The sequence below is a fragment of the Chironomus tepperi genome, unplaced genomic scaffold (assembly GCF_022539635.2).
Source record: "Chironomus tepperi strain 1889 unplaced genomic scaffold, CSIRO-AGI_Ctep_v1 contig_486, whole genome shotgun sequence".
NCBI classification, from domain to species: Eukaryota; Metazoa; Arthropoda; class Insecta; order Diptera; family Chironomidae; genus Chironomus; species Chironomus tepperi.
The window spans coordinates 372,233-384,225 of NW_027226608.1; the positions used below are offsets into that span (position 1 = coordinate 372,233).

Sequence of the window (11,993 nt, forward strand, 5' to 3'; positions counted from 1 at the left end):
TTTTATCCTTTCACTTAATAATTAAGAGCGACAAAAAACATTTTTTTAATTATTTTTTCACTTTTTATTTAATTTAATAATAATAAAATTTAAATATAATAATAATTCAATATTACAGTGATTTTTTTTTTTTAATAAAAATGTCCTAGTAAAAAAGAGAAATTTTTTAATTTTTTTATTTTTTTTATTCATCTTACAATTTTTTGTGTTTTTCTGTGATTTTTTTTTGTTGTTTTACAAATAAAATTTACGAAAAGTTTTTCACATTTTTACACATTTTTTTTTTGTTTTTTATAGAAAATTGTTTTTTAAGTTCCATTTTACTTCACATTTAAAATTTACTGACACAGTTTTTTTTCGACAAAATTTTTAAACAATCAAAATTGATTTTATTTTTGTTTTAAAAAATGAATTTGAATTTTAATTAAAAAAAATCAATTTTTTTTAAATTAATTTGAATTTTCAGTTTAAATGGAAATTTTTCTCGAGTGATGCAATTTTATATCATTTTTGTAGTTATAAAAAATCCTTGAAAAAAGTCAGTTTTATTTTTTTGAAATTATAATCCAACCTTTTCACCCAAAAATCAAAACCGAGCCACACATGATTAACTTGATCATACATATTCGACATTTGAAAATGTCAAAATCAAATTGACAATATAGATGAGCAACCCAGAGTTAGCATAGTCCTTCCAACTCAGAATTTCTGCCAATTCAGAACTCATCTGTCATTTATCATTGGAATCGGACTTAAAAGTCTATTTGGAATCCGGTGCAGTTTGAATTCTGGAATCCTGTAAACTATGGAGTAACTTGTGTGTCGCAACACACAAAGTGTATCATCATAAGTTCCATGAGCTGTATGACATGTGCATCCACAAAACACATACTTAAGCCTAACTTGATAGATGTTTAGGGTGTAGTTTCTCTGATAAAGGTACCATTAAGGAAAAGAGGGAGGTTGAGGATTGATATCCAGACATCTGCTCCCTCTGAATACGCTGGTTCTGACTGGTACGAAAGGCAAGAAAAGACGGGAGGAGAGGAAAACAAAGGAAGGAGCAGAAGAGATTGAGGAGGGAAGTAAATAGGGGGAGCTGGAAGGAGAAATTTGAAGACCTCAATGTTTTAATGTCAATCATGTACAGCTCGGGTCAGAATTTCTGTCTTACTTTCACTCTTTTAAGTTCTCAGATCATTTTAAATTAAATTAAATTTTCCTTTATACAAAAAATACTTTAATTGGAAAAAAATATTTAAAGGAAATTCAAAATTAATTGTTTTATTGATGAATTAGTCACTTGATATACAGCCTGACGATTGAAATCAGCATCCAAGAATCACCAAAAAAATCTAAAATTTCCTTTAAAAATTCTTCCACTTTTTCTATTTCAATTAAATTAAATTTTAACATTCATTCAGTTTTTTGTTTTTTTTTTTAAATTCATGGTATTCAATTTATTATTTTTTTTTTTATTTTGAAATCTCTTATAATGAGATTTTTTTACATTCTTTTTTCACATTCAATCCATTTTTTTGTTTGTCAGAATTTAGAGTTTATAAATTGTTCAAATTAAAAGTTTTTTTTGTGGGTTTTTTTTTTGATGGATTTTATTGAGAAAATTTTCATTAATTAGCATTAAATTAATAAAATTTTGAATTTTAATTTGGATTTTTAAATTGAAATTTTTTAATATTTTTTCAATTTTTTTTAATTTTCCTTTTTAAATTTTAAGTCTTGAATTTTAATTTCAAATTTTGAAATTTATTATTATAATTTTAAAATTAAAATTCAAAATTTAAAATTTAAAATTCAAAATCTAAATTTCAAAATTCAAAATTTAAAAAATTATTTTAAATTTTTTTCAAATTTTCTCAATTTTTTGTTTCAATTTTATTTAGATTTCATTGAATTTTTGATGCTAATTAACAAATTTTTTACTCAAATTTTCAATTTTAATTTTTGTTTTTTGAAATTTCCAAATTTTTTTTTATTTCTTTTTTAAATTTTAAATTTCAAAATTTTAAATTTTTTTATTTAAAAAAAAACTAATAATTTTTTGTTAAGACCCCACACCACAATCAGAGGTCGAACATTTTTGTGATTTTGTTTTCAATTTTGTGTCAACGTTTTTTTTTCTTGTTTAAATATCTTAAATTAAACAAATCTTTTTAAACATTAAATTTACTGCATATAGTAATCTGGTTGATCATTGTCCTTCTCGAACCTCTTTGCTTCCTCCTGCATACTTTCTTTTATTTTTAAAATTGCTGCTGACTCGGTCTGATCCTAAAAAAGATCAAACTTAGTTTTTGAAATTTTAAGATAAATTTGAAAACGAACCAAAAATTGTAAATTATAATAAAAATAAATTATTTTTTAGAAATTTTTAAGTTTTTTTTTAGGAAACTTTTTGAATATTCAATTTTAAAATTTAAAAATTGAATTTTAGGATTAAAAAATTAATTTTTGAAATTTAAAATTGAATTTTGAAATTTAAAATTGAATTTTGTAATTTAAAATTGAATTTTGAAATTTAAAATTGAAAATAAAAATTTAAAATTGAAAATAAAAATTTAAAATTGAAAATAAAAATTTAAAATTGAATTTAAAAATTTAAAAATTGAATTTTAAACTTAAATTTCTTATTTAAGTTTTAATTTTAAAAATTCAAATTTCAATTTTATAAATTCAAATTTCAGTTTTAAAAATTCAAAATTAAATTTTAAAATTCAAAATTTAAATTTAAAATTCAAATTTTAATTCTAAAATTTAAATTTCAATTTTAAAAATTAAATTTCAATTTTAAAATTCAAATTTTTTAAAATCAAATGTAAATTTAAAAATTTCAAATTTCATTTTTGAAAAAATCATTTAAAAATTTAATAAAAATTCAATAAAAATTAAAAAAAGAATTAAAAAACTTAAAAACTCAAAAAATAATTTAATTTAAAAAATCATTAAAAACACTTACATTCTCTCCAGCACCGCCTCCAAATCCACCTAAATTATAGTCACCCATTCCCGATCCCGAATCATCACGTGGCGTACCAGGTCCAGCACCACCACCGGAACTACCATTAGCTGGTGAATTCTTCATACCATCAAGTCCATCGCCATTAAGAACGCCACCCATAGGTCCCATTGATTCCGATCCACCTCCACCCATTGAAAATTCACCACCCATATTACCACCGGGTAGTACAGGCTTCATAACTGTGTACATATTTTCACCGCCGGAATTTGATGAGTCTTGAGGCGATGGCATTATTGGTGTTCCTGGCGGTCCGCCACTTCCTGGAGGTCCCTTCAAAAAAAACAACAACAACAAGTCAGTCAAATCCTCAATTTACCCCAAAATTTAAACTTACCCCATAACTTCCAGGCGACGACGACGAATAGTTCATCGGTGTTGATGTGTTCGGTGTCCATGGTCGTTGTCCACCCATCATAGGTCCAGGAATCGGTCCACCACCTGGTCCAATACTGTTTGGTCCTCTCATACCCGGATAGCTTCCCATCGGTCCCATACCTGGACCTCTTGGTGGTGGATTCATTCGTGGATTCATACCCATTCCTGGAGGTCCTGAAAGGATTTTGGAAAGATTAGCAAATTTAGAGGATATACTGGCTGATTATGATGAATTTTTTTGGTTATTTACAATAAATAATAATAATTATAATAATAATAATAAAATGAAGCATAAGTAACAAGTAAATTAAGGTTAAATGTGAGTGAATTTTCGGATGTGCAATGTGTTAGTCAAAAGTAGACCATTTGAAGACCAACAGTAAGGATGGATTATGTTATATGACGAGGAATTTGGTACTTTTTGGAACTAAATACCCTTTGATGAACCAGATTTTGGTATACTAATGGAACTAGACATCGTTTATTATAAAAATTGACAATTTAAAGCTGTTGAGTTGCTTTTAGGGTAAGGATAATGAACAATTACCCCGGGGCGCTTCTTAAAGGCCCTATTTCAGGTAATTTTTGGCCTTTTTGTCCTGAATATGGCGTTTTAATGAATATTCAGGAGAAGAATAAAGTTGGGGAAAGTTGATCATTACCCCAAAGACTGTTGTCCTTTAGACTTTTACCCCGGGGCACCCTAACTTGGAGAAAAATGATGGAATGGAGTATAAAATAAGAAAATTACTAAATCAATATTAATAGTTTTTTAAATAAGTCATAAAAAAGTAATATTGATGTATAAGTGGAGGCAAGGGGTTGAATTTTACCCCGGGGCCCTTGGTTCGAAGATGGAACTTATTTGCTGGAATTACTTCATAATCTCTAGGTTTTCTAAAAGACGACAGTGTAGAAAGGGGCAACTCAAACATTTTACCCCGGGGCGCTCTGTTTCAACATTGAGGTTCTATGCTGCAATTTCCAAATGGTCATTAGGTTCACTAAGGGAAATTTGGATAGTTACGTTCAATTAGGAACAAGAGGGGGTGGGGTATGAGGTTTGGATCATAAGCATTTTACCCCGGGGCGCTCAAATCAAATTTGAATGATGGAATTTTTAGGTAATCATTAGTTTCAGAAATTTGGAAAATTGAAATGAAAAATGATCAATAAATTCATAGCCCGATGATGTCCTATTGTGGAAATTGAGACCTCGGATGACCGTCATATCCAACCCTCCGGATACCCCAATACCCAAGACTACAGAATCCCAAACCACACCTTAACCTCAACAGTACCCCATTCAACCACACACTTTTTTCATATCAATGCATAACCCAACAAATAAGAACAACAATAAAAAAAAAAGTAAAATGAAAACAGAAGAAAAATGTGCGAAAAAGGAAAATTAAAAGTAAACAAAAAAAAAATTATGGCACTGCAACTAACAATCCTCAATCCCTCTTACCTTGCCATACAAAGTCACCAGCATCGCCTGCAGGTTAATTTGTAATTTGAATTTTTTGTAAATTATTAATTTTATGTTAGAAATTATTGTGATTTTTTTAATATTTTTTGTCAAATATAAAAAGAAAAAGAGAAGAGAAAAGAAAGAAATTTTCTTAAAAATTTAATTTAATTTAAAATTACTGTTAATTTTTTGGTTTTTTGAGGAATTTAAAATTGGACGCTGTTTTTGAAGATTAATTAGTTCTAATTAAAGTTAATCAAACTACAACTACGGTTTAAAATTTTTCGAATTTGGAACTGAAATTCAAAAATATTTTAATTTAAATTTTAAATTTCAAATTTTAAATTTAAAAGATTTAAAGTTCAATTTAAAAAATTCAAAATTTCAATTTAAAAATTTATAAATTTAAGAATTATTTTTAAAAAATTTTAAATTTCAATTTTGAATTTTAAAAAATTTCAAATTACAATTTTGTATTTAAAAAAATTTCAAATTTCAAATATGAATTTTAAAGATTTCAATCTTCAAATTGAAAAATAAATTTAATTTAAAATATGAAAATTTCAATTTAAAAAATTCAAATTTCAATTTCAAATTACAGTTTTAAAAAATTTCAAATTTCGAATTTAAAATTTCAATTTTATTCTTAAATTTTCATTTTCAATTGAAAAATTTTAGAATATTTTAAATTTGAATTTTGGAATTTAAAAAAATTGAGATTTCAAATTTTAATTTTAAAAATATTAAATTTAAATTTTAAAAATTTTTCAAATTTCAATTTCAATTTTAAAAACTTTTAAATTTCAATTTCAAAAAGTTTTAATTTCAAATTTCAATTTTGAAAATTTTAAATTTCAATTTTAAAACTTTTAAATTTCAATTTTAAAACTTTTAAATTTCAATTTTTAAAATTTTAAAAAATTTCAAACTTCAATTTTAAAAAATTTGAATTTTTTTTTCAAATTCAAATTTTCAAAAAATTCAATTTCAACATTTTTAGTAAATTATGTTAAGATATCCTCAATCTAACTCAATACATCTCATAATCCCTAATTAATAGCAGTTACTGAAGTTCTTTCTACTAATTCCTCAATTAATTAATTTTTCTACTTTTTTTAACGATTTTAAAAAAGTTAAAAAATTCTTAAATTTTCCTACAAAAACTCATCAGCAACAAAAAATCGGAACTAAAAAAAGTCAAGTCAAATTAAAGTCTCACCTTGCCGTGTCGGATCCATATTATTAGGCATAAGCCCGGGCTGTCCCGGTGGTCCATTAAAGTCATTACCCATACCTTGTGGCATTCTCACAGGTGGACGTGGTCCACTTGGATATCGTGGACCCATAAACGGCTGATTCGGCATCATTTGATTTGGTGCGCCGGGTTGTGAATGCGGTGATTGTTGAGATGCTGGATGATTTGGGGGCGATGGGCGTAGTGATGAGTTCTACAAGGGAATTTAGGGTCAGTTCCAATAATTCTGCAATTTTATGGACAATGTCTACTTACTGGGAAGAATCCAGGTCCCATTGGACCACCTGGCATACCTTCATTTGCTGGTAATTGACCCAATGGACTTGGTGCTGGTCCGGAATTCTAAAAATAGACACAAAATTCAGTCAGATCCTCAATTAATCCACAATGTCCATCACTTACATGTGCAATTCCATTAACACCATAACCCGAACTCACAAATCCATAATCATGAAATGCTTTTGCTTCTGATGAATGCTCACATGTATCACGACGTTCTGGTGCTGCACAATATAAATCCCAAAAGACACACCACCAGCTATGTAGGAAGCCTGGCGGCTCACCTAATGTAATGTTCTTTTCCCACCTAATTTCTGAGAGGAAAGTTTGAGCTGCTTTTTGGGCGCCAACGTGTAGTAAATATTCGTAGACGTAGAGAGCTAGTCTGGATGTGGATGAGAAAGAAGTTAGGGGAATTAGTAAGTTGCGTATAGTGTGAAGGCGGCTGAATATTTCATGTCTAATGTGAATGCGTCTGAATATTGTCAATTCTAGTGTGAATGTGCCTGAATATTGCAAAATCTAATGTGAATGCGGCTGAATATTGTCAATTCTAGTGTGAATGCGCCTGAATATTGTCCAATCTAATGTGAATGCGCCTGAATATTGTCAATCTTATGTAAATGCGCCTGAATATTATCATATCTAGTGTGAATGCCCCTGAATATTGCAAAATCTAGTGTGAATGCGCCTGAATGTTTCAGATCTATTGTGAATGTGCCTGAATATTGGATAAGTAATGTGAATGCGGCTGAATATTGTCATAGCTAGTTTGAATACGCCTGAATATTCAAAATCTAATGTGAATGCGCCTTAATATTTAAAATTTAATGTGAATGCGCCTGAATATTGAAAATTGAATGTGAATGCGGCTGAATATTGTCATATCTATTGTGAATGCGCCTGAATATTGACAGACCCAATGTGAATGCGCCTGAATATTGTCAGATCTAATGTGAATGCACCTGAATATTGTGCATCTAATGTGAATGCGCCTGAATATTGACAGACCCAATGTGAATGCGCCTGAATATTGTCAGATCTAATGTGAATGCGGCTGAATTTTGCAAAATCTAATGTGAATGCGCCTGAATATTGTCAAATCTAGTGTGAATGCGCCTGAATATTGTCAATCTTATGTAAATGCGCCTGAATATTGTCAAATCTAATGTGAATGCGCCTGAATATTGTCAAATCTAATGTAAAAGCGCCTGAATATTGTCAAATCTAATGTAAATCCGCCTGAATATTGCAAATTCAGTATAAATGTGCCTGATTATTGTCAATTTAATGTGAATGCGGCTTAACAATTTCTTATAAAGTGTGAAAGCACCTTAATCATAAAAATACTCACTTTTCTCTCGCTTGTGCATCTGATGGAACTGTTGATCCTTTTCCTTTAGCATACATTTTTATATATTCCTATTTTTATTTAATATTATTTAATTAATAATTATTTAATTTTTTTTTTTGTAGGGTTTTTGCTGCCTTGGTTGACCTCGACCTTGGTTGGAGTCTTGGTTTTGATGTTGTTGTGATTTTTTGTGATGAATTTTTTAATTAATTTAAAGTTTTTTGAGATTTTTTAATCTTTTTTGATGATTTTTTTAGTGTTTTTTGTTCCTTTATGTTAATTTTTGATTCTTTTTCACTTTTTATTTAACTTTAATTTCCTTTTTAATTTGAATTTCTTTCAAATTCTGTGATTTTTCAAATTTTTCCTGAAATGAAATTTTTTTATTAGTTTTGGGATTTTCAAAATTTTTTTTACTTTTAGAAAAAATTCTAATTTGAAATATTTAATATTTAAAATTTTTTAAATTTTTAAATTTGTATTTTTTTTTAAATTTGATTTTTTTTTAAATTTTGAACTTGTCGATACTTTTTTTGAATTTTTCAATTTCTTTTAATTTTAGTTTGTTAAATTTTTGAAATTCGTTGAATTTTTTAAAAATTCTAAATTTTTTAAAGATTTTCAAATTATTAAAAAGTTTCAAAATTTCAAATTTTTTTAAAAACTTCAAATATTTTAAAAAAATTTCAAAATTATAATTTTCTTACTAATTTGAACTTTTTCCTTCTTTATTTTCAATAAATTAAGTTCAAATTTTGTTTAAAAAATTGTCTTTAAGTCGTGACTCTTTCACAATTTAGATTATTATTGTTGTGTTCACTTTATTCAGTTCAACTTTAGTCGCAATTTTTCAACTTTTGTAGCAATTTTAAATTTTTGTGTCAATTTTTTAAAAGTTTTACAATTTTTGCAAACTTTTTGCAACTTCTTGCAATTTTTTTAAATTTTTTAAAAATCTTTTTAAATTTTTTTCAATTATTTTCAATATTTCGGCTTTTTGCAATTTATTATTCAATTTTACACACAATTTGTCTCTCAATTTTGCAATTTTGATCCAAAATTTGTGATTTATATCCGACTTATTAGCTGTTGTATTGTCGAGAGCCAAGGAGGCTATTGTTGAACGATATCAGTGCTAATGACCACGGGTATGTCAAGCTTTATAGCACCCTGAATTTCGTCAGTCAAAAGTTTGTCAAATTGAGATTATTTTTGAAACTATTTTGATTGAAAATTTGACAATTTTAGTCAAAATTTCCCCAAAAACCTCAAATCAGCACCTAAACAGTCAACATCAATTCCTCTTGTGTCCCTATTCGCACGTATTCATGCAAATTTCAACAGATTCTCTTCTCAAAGTCTCACAAACAAATTTTTTGCTTATTTTTTTCTAGTGCACAAAACCGAAATAATTGTTTTTAATACACAAAAGTTGTTGTTGTTGTTGTCCGTCCGTACACAACAAGCGGTAAGAAGCAGGCAGAAGAAGTTAAAGATAAAAATTGAAATTTTTTTTGGATGTATTTGTGTGATTTTTGTGAGGTTTTTTGCGCACCGTTAAACCGTTCTGAAAAAATTTTCTTTAATTTTTTTTTTTATTAAAATTTTTCATTAAATTGACAATTTTTTGATGCGGAAAATGGAAAATTTTGTAGAATTTTTCACGTTAAATTGTCCGTTAAAATTTAAATTTTGATAAAATTCACACCTTGAGTCACTTTTTGATGTTAAATTTTCATAACATGAGCAGACGCCAGCTTTACAGAAAAAACACTTTAAAATGAAAATTTCAATTTTTTCACAATTTTACGTTAATTTTTTAATATTAATCCACTGGATGGACACTTAACTAGTCAATGCGATCTGATTTATCGCAAAATTCATTTTGTTTTTCACTTTAAATTGAAGTTTTTTTTATTTTTTTTTGACACAATTTCACTTCTTGTGATTATAAATTTTATTTTTTACTCTCACAAAATTATGTCGTTGTATGTGTTAATGTTGACTGTGTATAAACAGCTGTAATGTATTAGTGTCGTTGTGTTTATGGATGTTGAGGGGTTTTTTGTGACATTTGGAGTGTTTTGGAGTTTGATTTGAATTTTTGAATTTATGGCAACCGTTAATTTTAATAACTTTTGTCCGTTAATCAATGGATTGGTAAAATTGATGATTTTTTAGGAAATAAGTCCCCAAAACCTTCATTTTCCTCTCTAGTTGCCTTTACTTTCTCATTTAGTTACTCACTAACCGTTTACTCTACTTTGATCAATGATCTCTTTCAAATGTCACCTGAAACTGATCCTATTGCTGACTTCCGCTAGCCAATTTCTAATACCAAACTTACTACCATCTCATTTCACAACTTCCTTCTCGCTGTCTATTCTTACTTACTTATTTACTGAAAAAATGCTCCGACTTGCAGCCTAGGTTGCTACAAAATGCTTTCCATCTGACTCTGTGGCAGGCTGTATCACAAAGCTTGTACATTCTCAGTTTTGACATCTAACTGGAGATCTAGAGATTGAATTTTGACTTAACTGAGTTGAACCAGAATTGAACTGAATTTAAGTTCACTCGACTCAATTCAAATCAGTTTAATATGAATATAAGTTGTCTCGGAATATTTATAATATTTCAATCCTTGAATTTACACATTAGTTGCTATCTATTGGATTCCATAGATGTCGCTTGAAGTTGGGTCTACATATCGCTGGGTTACCTTATCAATATCCAATTCCAAGTGCGATTTTTCAATCATATGTTCAAACCAGAATTGACAAGACTCCGTTTTGGAGTCCGATTTCAAAAGAGTGTGGATTCCAGTTAATTAAAATTGAAGTCCGAATTAAAATGGAGTCGGTCTGTGTAAAAATTCAGTGTAGTTCGATTCCCGGAGTCTTATCAACTCTGATTGAAACTTCATTTTGCTTACTTACTGACTTTGTTGACCGGACAGTCCATCTGTGATCGATGGCCTCTCTCAATTGACATCTAAAGCTGGTTCTATTGCTAATTGCCCTTTACCAAGTGCTACGCTGTCTCTATCAACAGCCTCCTTCCAAGAAGCTTCATTTTGACACTTAAGAACTTAAGCCTTGATGTATATATGAAGCCTTGACTATATATCATACAAAAGAAGCACCTTCGCAACAGTTAATTCTGAACAGAGATAAAACTTACGTTCAACAAATTCAGATCCTTAGCTCTTACCACGAAACTATCAATGCTATTTGAAGTGCTTATTATCAGAGTGTCATTTATCAACAATAACAAGTTTCTAGACAGTATATCGATTAAATTTGACCTTTGATGCGGTTTTACTTGGAAAGCAACAACTTGACATCTTAAAGCTATCAAATTATTACTCCTCAAAACATATCTTAGTGGTTATTTGACAATTAAATTATTGTTGAATGTTTAATTCAATATTTACATGTGGGAATCAATTGACTTAATGTTCTTCCCCTTTTGGTATGTGCTGAAAAGCTCTTGAATATCATATGAATAATATTTCACATAGAAGTACATGATTTATTTCATAAAACATTGAATAATTTGGTCTGAATGTTTTTGTATCAAATCATTGAAACATTGAGATATCCTGGAAGGATTTAGGAAGGGATGAAAAATTTAGGTGGGGATGAAAAGCTTTTTGAATGTTTTAGAATTGATTTTCTTAATGATTTTTGATGTTTTTGTAGCAACTTTCAATGTTTTTAATTGATATTTGAATGTTTTTTTATTGAACTTTGATGTTTTTGTCTTAATTTTCAATGTTTTTGGTGTTTTGAGACTGAAACTTCAATGTTTTTGATAAAATTTCAATGTTTTGAGCCAATTTGTTGAACTTTTTGGCAAATATGAACAAAAATTTTCGACAAATTTGAGGAATTCACTTTTATTGAAATCATAAAATAATAAAAAATTGCAAATTTTTACAGTTTTGAATTTAAAAATAATAAATTTTCACCTCAAATTTCACATCCAATTCATCATTATTTACTTATGAGTTTCACCAAGCAAATCAAGTGCAAACTTTGCCTGCTCCAAAGTATCATCAAAAGCACATGTCATTTTAGTCAAAATATGTCGAATACAGCTGAACGGCATCTCAAATTCATTTGGATTATTTAACAAATTTTCAGCTTGATCGATGTTAATGTTGAATTTTTTAGCAATTTTAATGACGGCGATTTTCTTGGCTGAATGGAAT

At 28.2% G+C, this 11,993-nt stretch overlaps 1 protein-coding gene across 3 annotated transcripts; it reads right to left on the minus strand.

The window, feature by feature from the left end:
- Window positions 1-1,899: 1,899 nt before the first annotated feature.
- Window positions 1,900-9,738, minus strand: Ssdp (Sequence-specific single-stranded DNA-binding protein). Of its 3 annotated transcripts, none has more exons than XM_070652392.1 (9): window positions 9,486-9,737; window positions 7,778-8,144; window positions 6,547-6,808; window positions 6,400-6,486; window positions 6,109-6,337; window positions 4,887-4,913; window positions 3,375-3,589; window positions 2,978-3,310; window positions 1,901-2,292 (listed from the first exon to the last, which is right to left on the minus strand). In XM_070652392.1, exons 2-9 carry the CDS (start codon window positions 7,831-7,833, stop codon window positions 2,188-2,190), a joined length of 1,314 nt encoding a protein of 437 aa, XP_070508493.1. In that variant the 5' UTR covers window positions 7,834-8,144; window positions 9,486-9,737; the 3' UTR covers window positions 1,901-2,187. The 3 variants fall into 3 exon arrangements, with proteins under 3 accessions (XP_070508494.1, XP_070508493.1, XP_070508495.1); XM_070652394.1 differs by having other exon boundaries at window positions 2,167-2,307; window positions 9,486-9,738; XM_070652393.1 differs by lacking the exon at window positions 4,887-4,913 and having other exon boundaries at window positions 1,900-2,292.
- Window positions 9,739-11,993: the final 2,255 nt, after the last annotated feature.